Here is a 14,795-nt window from a genome sequence, read left to right on the forward strand (position 1 = left end):
GGGTACTGTCACGTCCTGACCCTTGTAAGAGGTCATTTGCCATAGTAGAGTTGTCAGCGCATGACAGATGGTTGTGTTGGGTGGTTTGGGGTTTTCTGTTTATATGTGGGGGTTTTCTAGTATTCTATTTCTATGTTTTGTTTTCCATGTTTTGGCCGGGTATGGTTTCCAATCAGAGGCAGGTGTCTTTCGTTGTCTCTGATTGGAAGCCATACTTAGGCAGCCTGTTTTCCTTTGGGGTTTGTGGGTAGTTGTTTTCCGTTTTTACGATGTACCTGACGGAACTGTTGGCTGTCGTGCTTGTTATTTTGTTTAAGTGTCATCATAAATAAAGGAAATATGAGCACTTTACACGCTGCGCCTTGGTCCCCTTTCGACGACCCTTGTGACACCAAAGTCGTCTGTCTGACTGCCTGCTTCCGCCTAGAGCATGAAAAATGCAGACCGCGCCGCAATGATCTCTGTCTGGACCGCAGCCCTCTAGTGCAGTTAGTACACAACACTATGCTCATCATGTTTTAGCAGGATTAGATGGTGACTGGGGTCCCAGCAGGGTCAGACAGCGAGGGAAGACCAGAATGATACAAAGTTCCATCTTGAGTTGATGGGTAGACCTACAGTAGCTACAGGACAGCAGTTTAAAGCTACAGTCTGGGATCTGGGAATTATGGTCATTTCAATTATTGAACCATTGATTATATTTTGGATAATATAATGTATAAATGTACACCAAGGTAATTCTTTGACATGCCTCATTTTAGGAGAATCAGATGGTGACAGGGGTCTCAGCAGGGTCAGGCAGCCAGGGAAGACCAGTCAGTTACAGAGGTGAGGTGAATTTTTGCAGATACAACACTTTATTCTCTCTGTCCAGCAAACACTGGACAAGCCAGATGCTATTTTAAGGCAGTCTGACCAACTCCCAAAGTTGATTTCCAAACTGTATCAAGGGTTGATAGAGGATTTTCCCGATGACACAAAACATGTAAAACAAAAATGTGAGGAAGACCTGGGAGACGCTATTGATGATGAATGGATTCAGATATGTTAGAATGCCCAGTCAGGTTCATATAATCTCAGACATAAATTACTGCAGTTTAAGACCATCCATAGAACGTTCTATATGCCAGTGTCACTGAATATCATGCACTTAGAAATTGTATTATTCTGCTGGAGGTTTAAAGCACAAAAGGGGGCATATTTGCATATGTTATGGTATTGTGAAGGCTGGCTGAATTCTGGCAAAGAGTATTTTCTTTTATCTCAGCATGTCTACAGATTCTCCCTTCTCCCTGTTTTTGTTTGCTTGGAAATGTTGATACTGGAGACTGTTATCAGAAGAAACTGTGTAACCTAGCATTTATAATGACTAACAAATGCATTGCCATTAATAGAACGGTTGGTTATCCTCCCACAATGTATGGAAGAAATGTCAAGTTATGTACAGTTTCACTAGATTTGTTTTAAGATTGAGGGTATACTGTGCTACATTCATAAGGTCTGAATGCCTTCTGTGGAATACTGTACGACAAAAGGAGTCTGTATTGAAAACATGCCCACGTCAGGGGTGATACCTATTTAGGCAATCCCTAGCTGCTGGGCTGCTCAGTCCTGGGCCTGGGTGTCTGCCGTACTGTTGGTTGTCACTCTGTCCTTGGCCTAACACACCTGAAACCAATAATAAATATTTCACTAAGATCCTAATGCTGAGTGGGGTGTGTTGGGTTGGGGCGCTGCAGGGCCGTGGACCCCTAGGGGCAGGACGGGGTGACCCAGCTATATTGTGTGCAAGTAAAAAGAGCTCTGTAGTAGTATTAGGCCAATGATATGAATTATATGGAGGGTGTACTGCTTCTGTGTGTTAATGTGTAGGTTTATCTGTGTTCTTATTAAAATTCTGTTTTCCAAACCTTTCCCTTGAGACATAAAAAAAAGAATGGAAGGAAGTTGTGTTGGGGAGAGAGTTGAGTTATTGAAAAGACTGGTGGGGGTCGGGCGTGTATGCGGCTTGGGTTGACTGGGCGGTCTGGCTGAAATTTGATATAGAGGATCAAAAGTTGTCTTTGTACTTTATTTGTAAGAGTTGTTCATTTCTTAAGCTATTGGTTAAAGGTGCAACACAATATTGATTATTGAATTATCATGGATCTAGTTCAGTCATATCAATCAAACAAATTTAATAATCTCTTACCTAGCTTGATGACTGGGGCATTTTTGTTTACTTTTTGTTGTTCTAAATAGAGATGGCTAGAAGGGCCAATGGGAGGTCCCCCAGACCCCCTGCCAAGTTATGTCCCCCTCTGCAAATAGCACTGCTTGCTGATTTTAAAAGTCATAGTTAATTGCTCAATAATATAATAATACTCTTAGCAAAAAATATATTTTTATATTTTACAATATGTAGAATCTATGAGAATAAAAAGGTCCAGAACTTTTGTGAAACATCACAGCACAGTTGAAAAATATATGGCAAATAGAAATCAAAACTGGATGGTGTTCAGAGATAGATGGGAGGGGTTGAGTGGAGCTGAAGGATGGGACTGGATGGTCTTCAGAGATAGATGGGAGGGGTTGAGTGGAGCTGAAGGATGGGACTGGATGGTCTTCAGAGATAGATGGGAGGGGTTGAGTGGAGCTGAAGGATGGGACTAAAAACAAACAAAAGATAACTATTGTAAAATATACTGTGTCCGTAAAATGTATATTGTATGTATAAGCTGGAAGTAGAAGCCTAAGTGTTGTCATCCATTAGTTTACTCCAATTAGGGGAGGGATGGCAGGGTTAGGGGGAAATAATAAAGTAAAATATATTTTTAAATATATATAAGTATTTACAAAAATATATAAAGAAGATTGGAAATGATGCAGACAAATACATTGAAACAATATTAAAGCTGATCTACCACTTAATTTTTTTATTTTTATAAATAGGTTTTAAAAATGTTTTAAATCCAAAGTTTCCCCCTTGCAAATAATGATATAATAACCATCATATCTAAGTAAACTTGGAGTCATGGGATGACGTGTGTTACTCCTAATATGACTTGTTGGGAAAGCATATAGTTTATTAGGCTACAGATTAATTAAATTATGGTTACTGCATTGTTGCGTTTAGAGCTTGCAAGAAAGGCATTTCACTGTACTTGTGCATGTGACATTAAAACTTGAAGATTACATAAATGATGATGAATTTCACAGGGTGGTGAAAGTGCAAGGTGCTTGATGCTCCTTTCCAATAAACATCGAGGGTCTTATTCAATTTTTCTAGTGACATGATAAATTGATGCTTGGCTGCCATTTGACAAATAAAAAGAATCTCGCTCCTTTGTCAATAATAATTTCATTATGTAGGCTATAATAATGCACTCTAGCCAACCGTGCTATCTGCGCACACTATCTGCGTGCTGTTGGCTAGAGCACACGTGCCAACACCAGAGTGGGCACACACAACATAACACATTTTTTGTGAAAAAAAAACATCATTAGAGTTGAAACCTATTTAACTTGTGTTTTTTATTCGGTACATGGGAATTTAACTCAACATTTACTTGTATGTGTAGGCCCACTATGTCACCGCGCACAGTCTTTTATCGGCAACAAGTCCATTTTATGGAAACACATCTGTGGTGGGGAAATGCACATGTTTTTATGCGGATTTGAGAATATTCGCACGACAATCTGTGGCAAATTGGATGGAAACCAAGCTAGTGGGCTACAGTGCAACTTGGAATTCTCATAAAGGACTAATGTCATCATTTTGAGGAAGGACATTGGCAGTAATGCGCAACAGCTTTAATATGCAACACTAGCTAGGTTTCCATCCAATGGAAATATTTTTAAATGTGCATAAAATAATATGCATGAAATAATATGCACATTTTGCCACAAGAGATGTGTTTTCATAAAACGGACTTATTGCGGGATAAAAGTATGTGCGTGATGACATAGTGCACATAAAAATAATGTTTGCATTAAATTCCCATGTACAGAATAAAACATACAAGTTAAATGGGTTTCCATCACATTTCAACTCTGCTGATGGTTTAGTCACAAAAACTGTTGCGTTATATAGCAAATGTGCCCACTCTGGACTTGACTTGTGCTCTAGAAAACTACTCAACAGTTTGCAGATACAGTGCTGGTAAACTACCTACATTATGAGCTTATTATGGATAAGAGGGATAATATTTGTATTTATCAAAGGCAGCCACATCAATCATCATGTCACCAGAATATGACCCTCAATATTTATTGGAAAAGGAGCATCAAGCACATCACTTGCACTTTCCTTACTACAGCTATGACGGAAACAGGAAGTTTTGGCACAATTTTATGAATGCCAACAGATAATGTGTTCGTTCATTTGACATCGTGGGATCTTTTTGTGTCGGTAACATTAATTATGCGAGAAATTGGGGTGGAAACGCTTTTATGGGCAAATATTGATATAATAACCATAATATCAAATTAAACTTGGAGTGAAATGATGACATGTGTGGTCTTCCCACTATTACTTGTTGGGAAAGCATGCCGTTTATTTATTAGGCAACAGATGAAATCATTTATGATGAATTTCACAGGCTGGTGAAAGTGCAAGGTGATCTTGATGCTCCTTTCCAATAAATATTGAGGGTCTTATTCTGGTGACATGATGATCGATGCTTGACTGCCGTTTGACAGATAAAAATATTATTGCTCTTATCCATAATAATCTCATCATGTACTGGAAGACTAGCCGCACAGCCTACCTGCACTGTATCTGCAAGCTGTTGGCTACAGCGCACATGCCAAGACCAAAGAGGCACATTTGCTATTTAATATAACAGTTTTTGTGACAAAATATCAGTAGAGTTTAAAATGTGATGGAAAACACTGAACTTTAAAATGTTATTTGGTACATGAAAACTTAAGCAGAGAAAGTACATTTTGTGTGCACTGTCATTACGTACCGATTTTTTTTTTTAAATCCACAACAAGTCAGTTTTCTGGAATTAAAATATTTTCATGAAAATCTGTTGACAATTGTACGTAAACCTAGCTATTTATGCTATAAATAAACACTTTTTCCTCGATTTGTATTAGGCTAATTATCAACTCATTTTCGAGTAGGTATAATATGTCTTCAGTTCATTAGAGGATCTAATATGCCTTACCACCCCCAAAACAATCAACATGAATACTCGATCTCTAATTCTAGTGCATGATTGATTATGTTAGGCTAAACAATTATCAATATGAATAGGCTATCTGATGTTCTTTTAAAACTATTTCCCTAAAATGTATTTTTGGTTAAACCATTTAAAATTCATTTTAATAGGCCTATATTTCATTTTACATCAGAAGTTCGAAAATAACTTGGGGGAACCTGAGCGCATTCTTGAAAATGTAAAATGACAACAATGCTTCAACATTGAATTTGAAACAATGGGATGTTAATTAGAATAACATCTCATGTTTGTTCCAATGATATAATATCAGTAATCCGTGACTGTTACCAGTTAACACTGTATCAAACTCTTTCAAGACGGTGTGTAAATAAATTTTTCAGGGCGCAAACACCACCAGATCTATTAGCGATCAGTCGATTTCAGCCGGTTTAATATTATTGAACTTTATCCTGAATCCTTCAGAAGGCCGCGCAATGAAAAAGAGATTTCGGGCTGCTATTTGTCCGCGCGAGGCCCAGGGTGCCCTTTTGATCATTTCTGTCTCTCCTCGGTGTGCTCCTTCTGATTGGTCGAGGGAGTAAGAAGGGGAACATCTTTAATTAAGTAGATAATCTCTTGTTGGGATGAGAGTGGGTCCATTTCAGAGCCCCCCTCGAGTGAGTCCCGCATGAGAACCTTGGCATATACAGCCAGTGGAGTTGTGTATGTATGTAGGGTTGGTAGCCTCTCGCTATATCCTCTCTTCTCCTTTAGAGAGCTGCTCTAATGTGCATGCCATCTCTATCCTCTCTCGTCTCTTCTGGCAGGATGTTCATGCATTTGGAGGTCTTTTACTGTATCTTCATTTTGATGTCTCACATGACAACGTCTTGCTGCAGCTGGTGAGTTTTAACCATTTTGGATTCTTTGTGATTGCCTCATTGATTTGATACGATGTATGTGATAGGAAGGTCGTTCATGAAATATTGGTAAATAGGCCTATTGGAATATATAAATAATTCCATGATTTATATGTTGAAATGTTTTTCTATTTACTGATCAAATTAAAAAGTGATTTTCTGTTCAGTTTTTTTACCTTCCAAAATTGTTTACCAAATTACATCATTTGGTGCAGGACTGGGAAACAGTTAGGCTTCTTGATTTTCCTTTATGAAAATGTAGGCATGGACAATTATTAAATTATTATAATTAAATATTTTCCTACAATTATTTTTTGTTCCATGTTTATTACTCATGAATATACTTTCATCCCACTGTATTTTATTGAGTTTTTGTGTATGTGACCAGTAACAATGTATTTTGTTAGTATAAATTAATAATTTTATCATAATTAGCTTAGGGCTTTATTTTAGGTATTTTGGATATAACATCCCCAAGAAATGTCACTTTACCAGCATGGTTATTGACCAGCAAGCGGGGGTTTCATTCATATGGGAGACAATGATTTAGATTGATGATGGTTTAGTACCATGTTATTACATTTTATTAAAGATCGTTATCTAATGAGGGAGCAAAGAAATCCCTCCCTTTACTGAAGGACACTGAATTTCTGAGAGTATGCTAATAAATGCTTCAGTAACATGTTATTTAAGATAGCCAATGATGCTTTCGTACCTTGTTATTAAATGTTATTAAAGATAACTAATGAGAGACTTAAGTGAGGGAGCTGTGGAATTCCTGCCCTGGCTGAAGGACAACTTTTAATTCCCAGAGTTAATAAGCTGTCTGCTCTTCCAGGTCAGTGAATAATTTCCTTATGACTGGACCTAAGGTAAGCCAACATTCTTTTGATCTTCTGGCCAGATCCCTCTTTCCCTTCCCTTCTTCCCTATCCCAAAAAAGAGAGCAAAGACCACCCCTGTAAGGATCTCCTATTGCTGTCTGCGTATGTTACTCTCTTTCCCCTCTGTTTCTAAATAGACTGCATTTCTCCAGAATGAGATTGTCATGGTTACATATAAATCTAAATATCTCCTTTCATCATTGATTTGTTGTAACAACAGCAAGGGTAGGCCTTATCAGTGTTATGGTGGCCTTTTGGGTTCCTATCTACAGCTCTTGACTCTATTAAGGCTGAGAAGCTTTGAATGTCCATGGGTTGAGATAGTAGAAGCATGTAGAGTTATTTGTTCAGTGTGTATAGAGGCAACCTGGTCTTAGAGCAATTCTTACTATTCTATATGTAAATCAGAGATGCTCCTTTAGTATGATATGTTACATTTTGTATGGTAAGTATCCATTTGTATGCAATTTGTATACAGTTCATATTATATATGTTCCGAATTTGCAAAACATACAATATGTTGCGAATTTGCAAAACCTATTATATGTTACGAGTTCTAGCTAGGTGGCTAGGTGGCTAACGTTAGCTAGGCTAGGGGTTAGGGTTAGGGGTTAAGGTTAAGGTTAGGGTTAAGTTTAGAAGTTAGGTTAACGCGTTAGGGTTAGGGTTAGCTAAGAGGGTTAAGGTTAGGGTTAGGGGAAGGGTTAGCTAACATGATAAGTAGTTGCAAAGTAGCTAAAAACTAGTAAGTAGTTAAAGTTGTTAATTACCTAAAATACTAAAGTTGTCCGTGATGACATTCGAACTCGCAACCTTTGGGTTGCTAGACGTTTGCATTATACGCCCGACCAACCACCCTACTTTCATTTTTTCCTTAAGTAACTTTCTGTCTTATGTAACCATACCAAATGTAACATAACATACTGATTTGAGTGTCCCAGATTTACATTTACTATGTTATGTCTAGTCTATGAGACCAGGCTGGCTCTATCAACTCGTGGACCTATATATCTAGGCTAGGCAGTAGAGGTCCCTGGGTTGATAGAGCTAGACTAGAGGCAGTAGAATTCCCTGGCTTGATAGATCTAGACTAGACTAGAGGAGGAGAGGCATAGATAATGTGTGTTGCGTGTGAATAAACTAGAGGCAGTAGTGGCAGGGAAGGCAGTGCTGGCCTGTGCAGTACTATGGTGTGGTGGGTGGTCATCATTAGCCCACCAGACCCCAGTGAGAAGCAGAGAGGTGGTGGCTCAGTCTCTGCACAGGCCACTTGAGACATATCATTCACACAGTCTCAACAAGGACCAGAGAGCTAGGCGAACAAGCCAAGTGGACATAGTGAACTTGTAAAGAATAGGGCTTGGGATTCCAACTCATTCAGGGGTTGTGAAACAGGTTAAAAAAGTTGAATTAATATTGTATTAAGACTTTTCCCACCGTTGTTAAAAACTTTAAAAATCTTGTATACACTACAACTTTTAGGGTTATGGTAGTAAATGTCCCTAGAATGTATTGCTTCCCATGGTCATGATTGAACCTATTCAGTTTTAAGTGACCTGATGATATACTCTGTGTTCCTCAAGGTGCACCTGATTTACTCTAGCAGCGTAGCGGCCGGGGCTCAGAGCGGCATCGAGGAGTGTAAATATCAGTTTGCCTGGGACCGATGGAACTGCCCTGAGAGAGCCCTGCAGCTGTCCACACACAGAAGCCTCCGCAGCGGTAAGAGCCAATGAATATAGTGTACTATTTTTGACCAGAAGATATGTAGGACACTATACGGTCAAAAGTAATGTAGTACTGTATATGCTGACTCTTTCTAGAACGTGAGATGGCATTTGTTTGTTTAGTCATGAGATTCATCAGTCAAAAGGATCATTACAGCAACCCAACAGCCGCCATGGTCGCCTCGCCCAAATCCAACAGCAAGCCCCACGGTCACCCTGGCTAAAACAACACAACCCCACGGTCACCCTGGCTAAAACAACACAACCCCACGGTCACCCTGGCTAAAACAACACAACCCCACGGTCACCCTGGCTAAAACAATACAACCCCACGGTCACCCTGGCTAAAACAACACAACCCCACGGTCACCCTGGCTAAAACAACACAACCCCACGGTCACCCTGGCTAAAACAACACAACCCCACGGTCACCCTGGCTAAAACGACACAACCCCACGGTCACCCTGGCTAAAACAACACAACCCCACGGTCACCCTGGCTAAAACAACACAACCCCACGGTCACCCTGGCTAAAACAACAGCAACCCCACGGTCACCCTGGCTAAAACAACACAACCCCACGGTCACCCTGGCTAAAACAACACAACCCCACGGTCACCCTGGCTAAAACAACACAACCCCACGGTCACCCTGGCTAAAACAACACAACCCCACGGTCACCCTGGCTAAAACAACAGCAACCCCACGGTCACCCTGGCTAAAACAACACAACCCCAAGGTCACCCTGGCTAAAACAATACAACCCCACGGTCACCCTGGCTAAAACAATACAACCCCACGGTCACCCTGGCTAAAACAATACAACCCCACGGTCACCTTGGCTAAAACAACAGCAACCCCACGGTCACCCTGGCTAAAACGACACAACCCCACGGTCACCCTGGCTAAAACAACAGCAACCCCACGGTCACCCTGGCTAAAACAACACAACCCCAAGGTCACCCTGGCTAAAACAATACAACCCCACGGTCACCCTGGCTAAAACAATACAACCCCACGGTCACCCTGGCTAAAACAACAGCAACCCCACGGTCACCCTGGCTAAAACAACACAACCCCACGGTCACCCTGGCTAAAACAACAGCAACCCCACGGTCACCCTGGCTAAAACAACACAACCCCACGGTCACCCTGGCTAAAACAACACAACCCCACGGTCACCCTGGCTAAAACAACACAACCCCACGGTCACCCTGGCTAAAACAATACAACCCCACGGTCACCCTGGCTAAAACAATACAACCCCACGGTCACCCTGGCTAAAACAACACAACCCCACGGTCACCCTGGCTAAAACAACACAACCCCACGGTCACCCTGGCTAAAACAACAGCAACCCCACGGTCACCCTGGCTAAAACAACAGCAACCCCACGGCCACCCTGGCTAAAACAACACAACCCCACGGTCACCCTGGCTAAAACAACACAACCCCACGGTCACCCTGGCTAAAACAACACAACCCCACGGTCACCCTGGCTAAAACAACACAACCCCACGGTCACCCTGGCTAAAACAATACAACCCCACGGTCACCCTGGCTAAAACTATGCTACAAATCCAATTCACAACATCCTACTGAGCCACCCATCGACGGGACACTGCTCAGGGGCCTTGCGAAAATATGGCACACCAATGGCAATTAGAGCCAATGTGTTAATTACCAGGAGAAATAGGAGATAAAGGATACTGTGGAGTGAGAGGCGTTGAAATAGAAGCCCCACTCTGAAGATAATGACTAGAGGAGAGGAATGACCTCTTCAGGAGAAGGTATTCCTGAGTGCATTTAAAATGTCTCTCTCACACACAGCGAACAGAGAGACAGCGTTTGTCCTTGCCATCAGTTCAGTAATCATTACGACTATAATACCATATAATATTATATATAATATTTGTTTTTTGTCCACAGCGAACCGAGAGACAGCGTTTGTCCTTGCCATCAGTTCAATAATCATTGCTACTAAATCAAATAGCATTTACATAACAATAACGAGGCTATATAGAGTGGGTACCGAGTCAATGTGCGGGGGTACATGTTATTCGAGGTCATTTGTAAAGTGACTATGATATAATATAATATTATATATAATATATGTTTTTTTCCCACAGCGAACAGGGAGACAGCGTTTGTCCATGCCATCAGTTCAGCAGGGGTCATGTACACTCTGACGAGGAACTGCAGTCTGGGGGACTTTGACAACTGTGGCTGTGATGACACCAGGAACGGACAGCGGGGTAAGAGAAGATTTAAAAATCCACACACAGATCATTACAAGACATCCATAGATGAAACAGCTGTGTACACATTGTGTTGTATTCACACTGTGTTGTATTCACACTGTGTTGTATTCACGCTGTGTTGTATTCACGCTGTGTTGTATTCACGCTGTGTTGTATTCACGCTGTGTTGTATTCACGCTGTGTTGTATTCACACTGTGTTGTATTCACGCTGTGTTGTATTCACGCTGTGTTGTATTCACGCTGTGTTGTATTCACGCTGTGTTGTATTCACGCTGTGTTGTATTCACGCTGTGTTGTATTCACGCTGTGTTGTATTCACTCTGTGTTGTATTCACAATGTGTTGTATTCATGTAATGTGATTCGGTTGTAGGCAAAACAACAAAACAGGTATTTTTTCAAGTACCTTGGAAATAATACCCTTCCGTTTTTTCATCACAAATGGTGAGCCATCCTCTCATACAGACAAACTGATGTCTCCTGCTTGTGTCCCCAGGGGGTACAGGCTGGCAGTGGGGGGGCTGCAGTGACAACGTTGTGTTCGGTGAGGCCATCTCCAAGCAGTTTGTTGACACGCTGGAGACAGGCCAGGACGCACGGGCCGCCATGAACCTCCACAACAACGAGGCTGGACGCAAGGTACAGTATTTAGTTAACTTTACTTTTACTTTACACCTTGGTGATGGAAGGGGTAAGCTATCCCTCAATACCATACAATCTAAAAAACTTTGATGATATAGTGAAATATTATCATGATTCCAGATAGATTTAGAGCTTGGTTTTCTGGTTGTTCTGAAAACCCAGATCATGTTGAGATTGAATCAGTGCAATTGCCATAGGGGGGAGCTCTTGTAGTTCAAGGTGAAGGGTCAGATATTTGAGTTTCCCACTCAACCCCCAACTGACCGACTGCTCAATGTAAAGTACCTTTAGAATCATTTCTTTCTTTCTCAGTCTGCTCATTGAGTATTACAGCATACAGCAAGCGTACCACCCAAGCATCCCTTTCACGTCCCCATAAGTGAGGTGCCACTTGTCCTCCAATAACCACAGTGTGTTCGCTGTACCACAAGGGCCTGTTTACCAGTCAATGAATGTCCTTTATTATGACAAGTCTTACGTTTCAGAATCTCAGGATCACTGGTGCTAGTTCTTAATTAGAGTATCCCATGGTGCCACACACTGCAGACCAGGGCCAGTATTATGCCTGCCCGCTCTCTTTAAGTAGTTTTTAGTTTTATTCTTGCAATAAGCGCCCAACATTTATTCTGTTAGTCTTTGTGTGGCCCCTAAGGAGTCCTTAGTCAGGGACGAAGGACCACAAGTGAGAGGCTGGAGTAGTCTTTGTTTACTCCGCCTAGGAGCCCTCCTGTTGGGGCCTCGTTGCCCCTCCGAGCCCCACGGCACCTGGAGCATCATTGTAACAAAAAGAAACTCACCCCTTTTTCATTTTGCCGCTCAATAGACTCTCCATAGACTCTTCATTGGGTGTACTCATGGCAGAAAACATGTTGACAATGGCCTTGTCTAATAAATACTCCTCTCATTCCAGGAGGGACACAGTCAGTGTCTCAATGTGAAACTTTGATTCGGCACTCACCTCGGGAGAAAGCTCTTCCCCTCCCCGTAAAGAAACGTTCCTTTCAACCGACATCTGTTGACATCTGTGTCAGGGTGAAGTCAGAAAATATTGAGGGGGACCACAAAAACTCCAGCATGAACCTTGAACCTATCCTTTCTCCCTTAGTGAATTCATCCTCTTTTTTGTCAAATGGGAAGGCTTGAGTGTGCAATGGGTTCATTTGACAACACATCAATCAAGAGCCAATGGTCTTCACATACACAACTGATTCTTTAAAACAACTTCATACTCAGCCACCAAATCAGACAATGAACCTCTGTTGCTATGTCCCCATCTTAAAAAGAAGTCTGAGTAATTATACATTTTTCTACACTCCTGTTTCACCTGGTATTTGCCTGGTATTTACATAATAATTATATGGCAACAACAGGTTCTGTCTGGAGTTTACACAGTATTTACTTAATTTCCGTAATTTTCATGTTATTATTATGTAATTACCATTTTTCCAGGTGAATCACAGACTGTAGAAAAGCTTAACCAAAGACTCTCTCGCTTCCTCCCTCTCTCCCCCTCCCGCTTTCCTTCTCTCCCTTCCTTCCTTCCTTCCTTCCTTCCTTCCTTCCTTCCTTCCTTCCTTCCTTCCTTCCTTCCTTCCTTCCTTCCTTCCTTCCTTCCTTCCTTCCTTCCTTCCTTCCTTCCTTCCTTCCTTCCGCAACCCCTCCCTCCACTCCTTCCCTTTCCTCTCCTTCCCAGGCAGTGAAAGGGACTATGCAGAAGACGTGTAAGTGCCATGGCGTCTCTGGGTCCTGCACCACACAGACCTGCTGGTTACAGCTCCCAGATTTCAGGGAGGTGGGAAACTATCTGAAGGAGAAGTACCACCGAGCACTGAAGGTACAGTATATATTGTTTATATTAAACAATATTGTTTATAAGCACTCTAAAGACACTTCACATAGAATTAATTTTATCATTCATTTATTCAAGGTGGACCTGCTCCGGGGGGCCGGGAACAGTGCAGCCAGTCGAGGTGCCATTGCTGAGACCTTCAGCTCCATCTCTCGTAAAGAACTGGTCCACTTAGAGGACTCCCCAGACTACTGCCTGGAGAACCGTACCCTGGGCCTGCCCGGCACAGAGGGCAGAGAGTGCCTGAAGAAGGGCAAGAGACTAAATAAGTGGGAGAAGCGGAGCTGCAAGAGGCTGTGCGGGGAGTGTGGTTTAGCCGTGGAGGAGAGGAAGGCTGAGCTGGTGTCGAGTTGCAATTGCAAGTTCCACTGGTGCTGCACGGTAAAGTGCGAGCAGTGCCGCAAGACGGTGACCAAGTACTTCTGCGTGAAGAATGGGGGGCAGAGGGGGAAGAACGAGAGCGCCGGCAGCCGTAGGAAGAACCTGAGGCTGAGGAAGAAGCACTGAGCAGCATCCATCTTCCTCACCATCATCATCATCATCACTGCCACACGCCATGTCTTCTCACAAGCTGATTTTCACAGACCTCTGTGCACCGAAACTGTGCCCCTCTCAAATATTTCTACAACACGCGTTCTGCTTTTGTTCTAAAGACATAATTGAAAATGTATTTATTGAATAAGACTAGTATTGTTATTATCCTAATCAAATGTTTAATAGTGGGGGAGAAAATGTGTAAAAAAAACATGTTGATAAAACGACATGATAGAGAAAGAAGGGATACTATTACTTGTCTAGAACTGATGGTATACATATATTTAACAGTATATATTTTTTTACTTTTTCCCCCAATTATATATATCATTATAAGTCATTGGGCATTTAAAGCATGTTACATATGGCCGCTCTGAATAATCTCCTTCATATTTGATAGCTTGAACAACTCTTCCTAAACGGTCAGTCCACAGCATACCTCAACAACTTCTTATTTATTGTCATAAGTACCACCAATGAGCTATGCCATTTCTGATTGGTCAGTTTATCAGACATTCCTTCCTGTCACGATGACAACTCCAGCCCAAGCTCTCTCTACGCGTGGCAGTGCCTGAGATTAAAGCATCCCAGTAGTTTGTCAAGCATGTATCACAACAGATATTGAGATTATACTGTAGGTTTGAAAAAAGAACAAGAGACTTCGGGGCACATTCCACTCGTCCACTTCCCTACAATGACCACCCCTCCCCAGCCCTCCCCAGCCCTGACCAGCCCTCCCCAGCCCTGACCAGCCCTCCCCTCCCCAGCCCTGTCTTCCCCTCCCCTACCCTCCCCAGCCCTGTCTTCCCCTCCCCTACCCTCCCCTGCCCTG

The 14,795-nt window shown here is 42.1% G+C and overlaps 1 protein-coding gene across 1 annotated transcript; it reads left to right on the forward strand.

Moving 5' to 3' along the window:
• The first annotated feature begins 5,843 nt into the window (after window positions 1-5,843).
• LOC106577209 (protein Wnt-8b-like) lies at window positions 5,844-14,435 on the forward strand. Its single transcript, XM_014155110.2, has 7 exons — window positions 5,844-6,049; window positions 6,906-6,939; window positions 8,535-8,673; window positions 10,808-10,933; window positions 11,435-11,577; window positions 13,274-13,414; window positions 13,508-14,435. Exons 1-7 carry the CDS (start codon window positions 5,934-5,936, stop codon window positions 13,934-13,936), a joined length of 1,128 nt encoding a protein of 375 aa, XP_014010585.1. The 5' UTR covers window positions 5,844-5,933; the 3' UTR covers window positions 13,937-14,435.
• The last annotated feature ends 360 nt before the right edge of the window (window positions 14,436-14,795 follow it).

Source organism: Salmo salar, chromosome ssa18 (assembly GCF_905237065.1).
Source record: "Salmo salar chromosome ssa18, Ssal_v3.1, whole genome shotgun sequence".
Classification (NCBI taxonomy): Eukaryota; Metazoa; Chordata; class Actinopteri; order Salmoniformes; family Salmonidae; genus Salmo; species Salmo salar.

Bases quoted from the DNA above. Each gene is read 5' to 3' on its own strand.
- LOC106577209 (XM_014155110.2), top strand. From the start codon at position 5,934: ATGTGCATGCCATCTCTATCCTCTCTCGTCTCTTCTGGCAGGATGTTC. The intron at 6,050-6,905 runs GTGAGTTTTAAC...CTGCTCTTCCAG, and splicing joins ACAACGTCTTGCTGCAGCTG to GTCAGTGAATAATTTCCTTA. The intron at 10,934-11,434 runs GTAAGAGAAGAT...TTGTGTCCCCAG, and splicing joins CACCAGGAACGGACAGCGGG to GGGGTACAGGCTGGCAGTGG.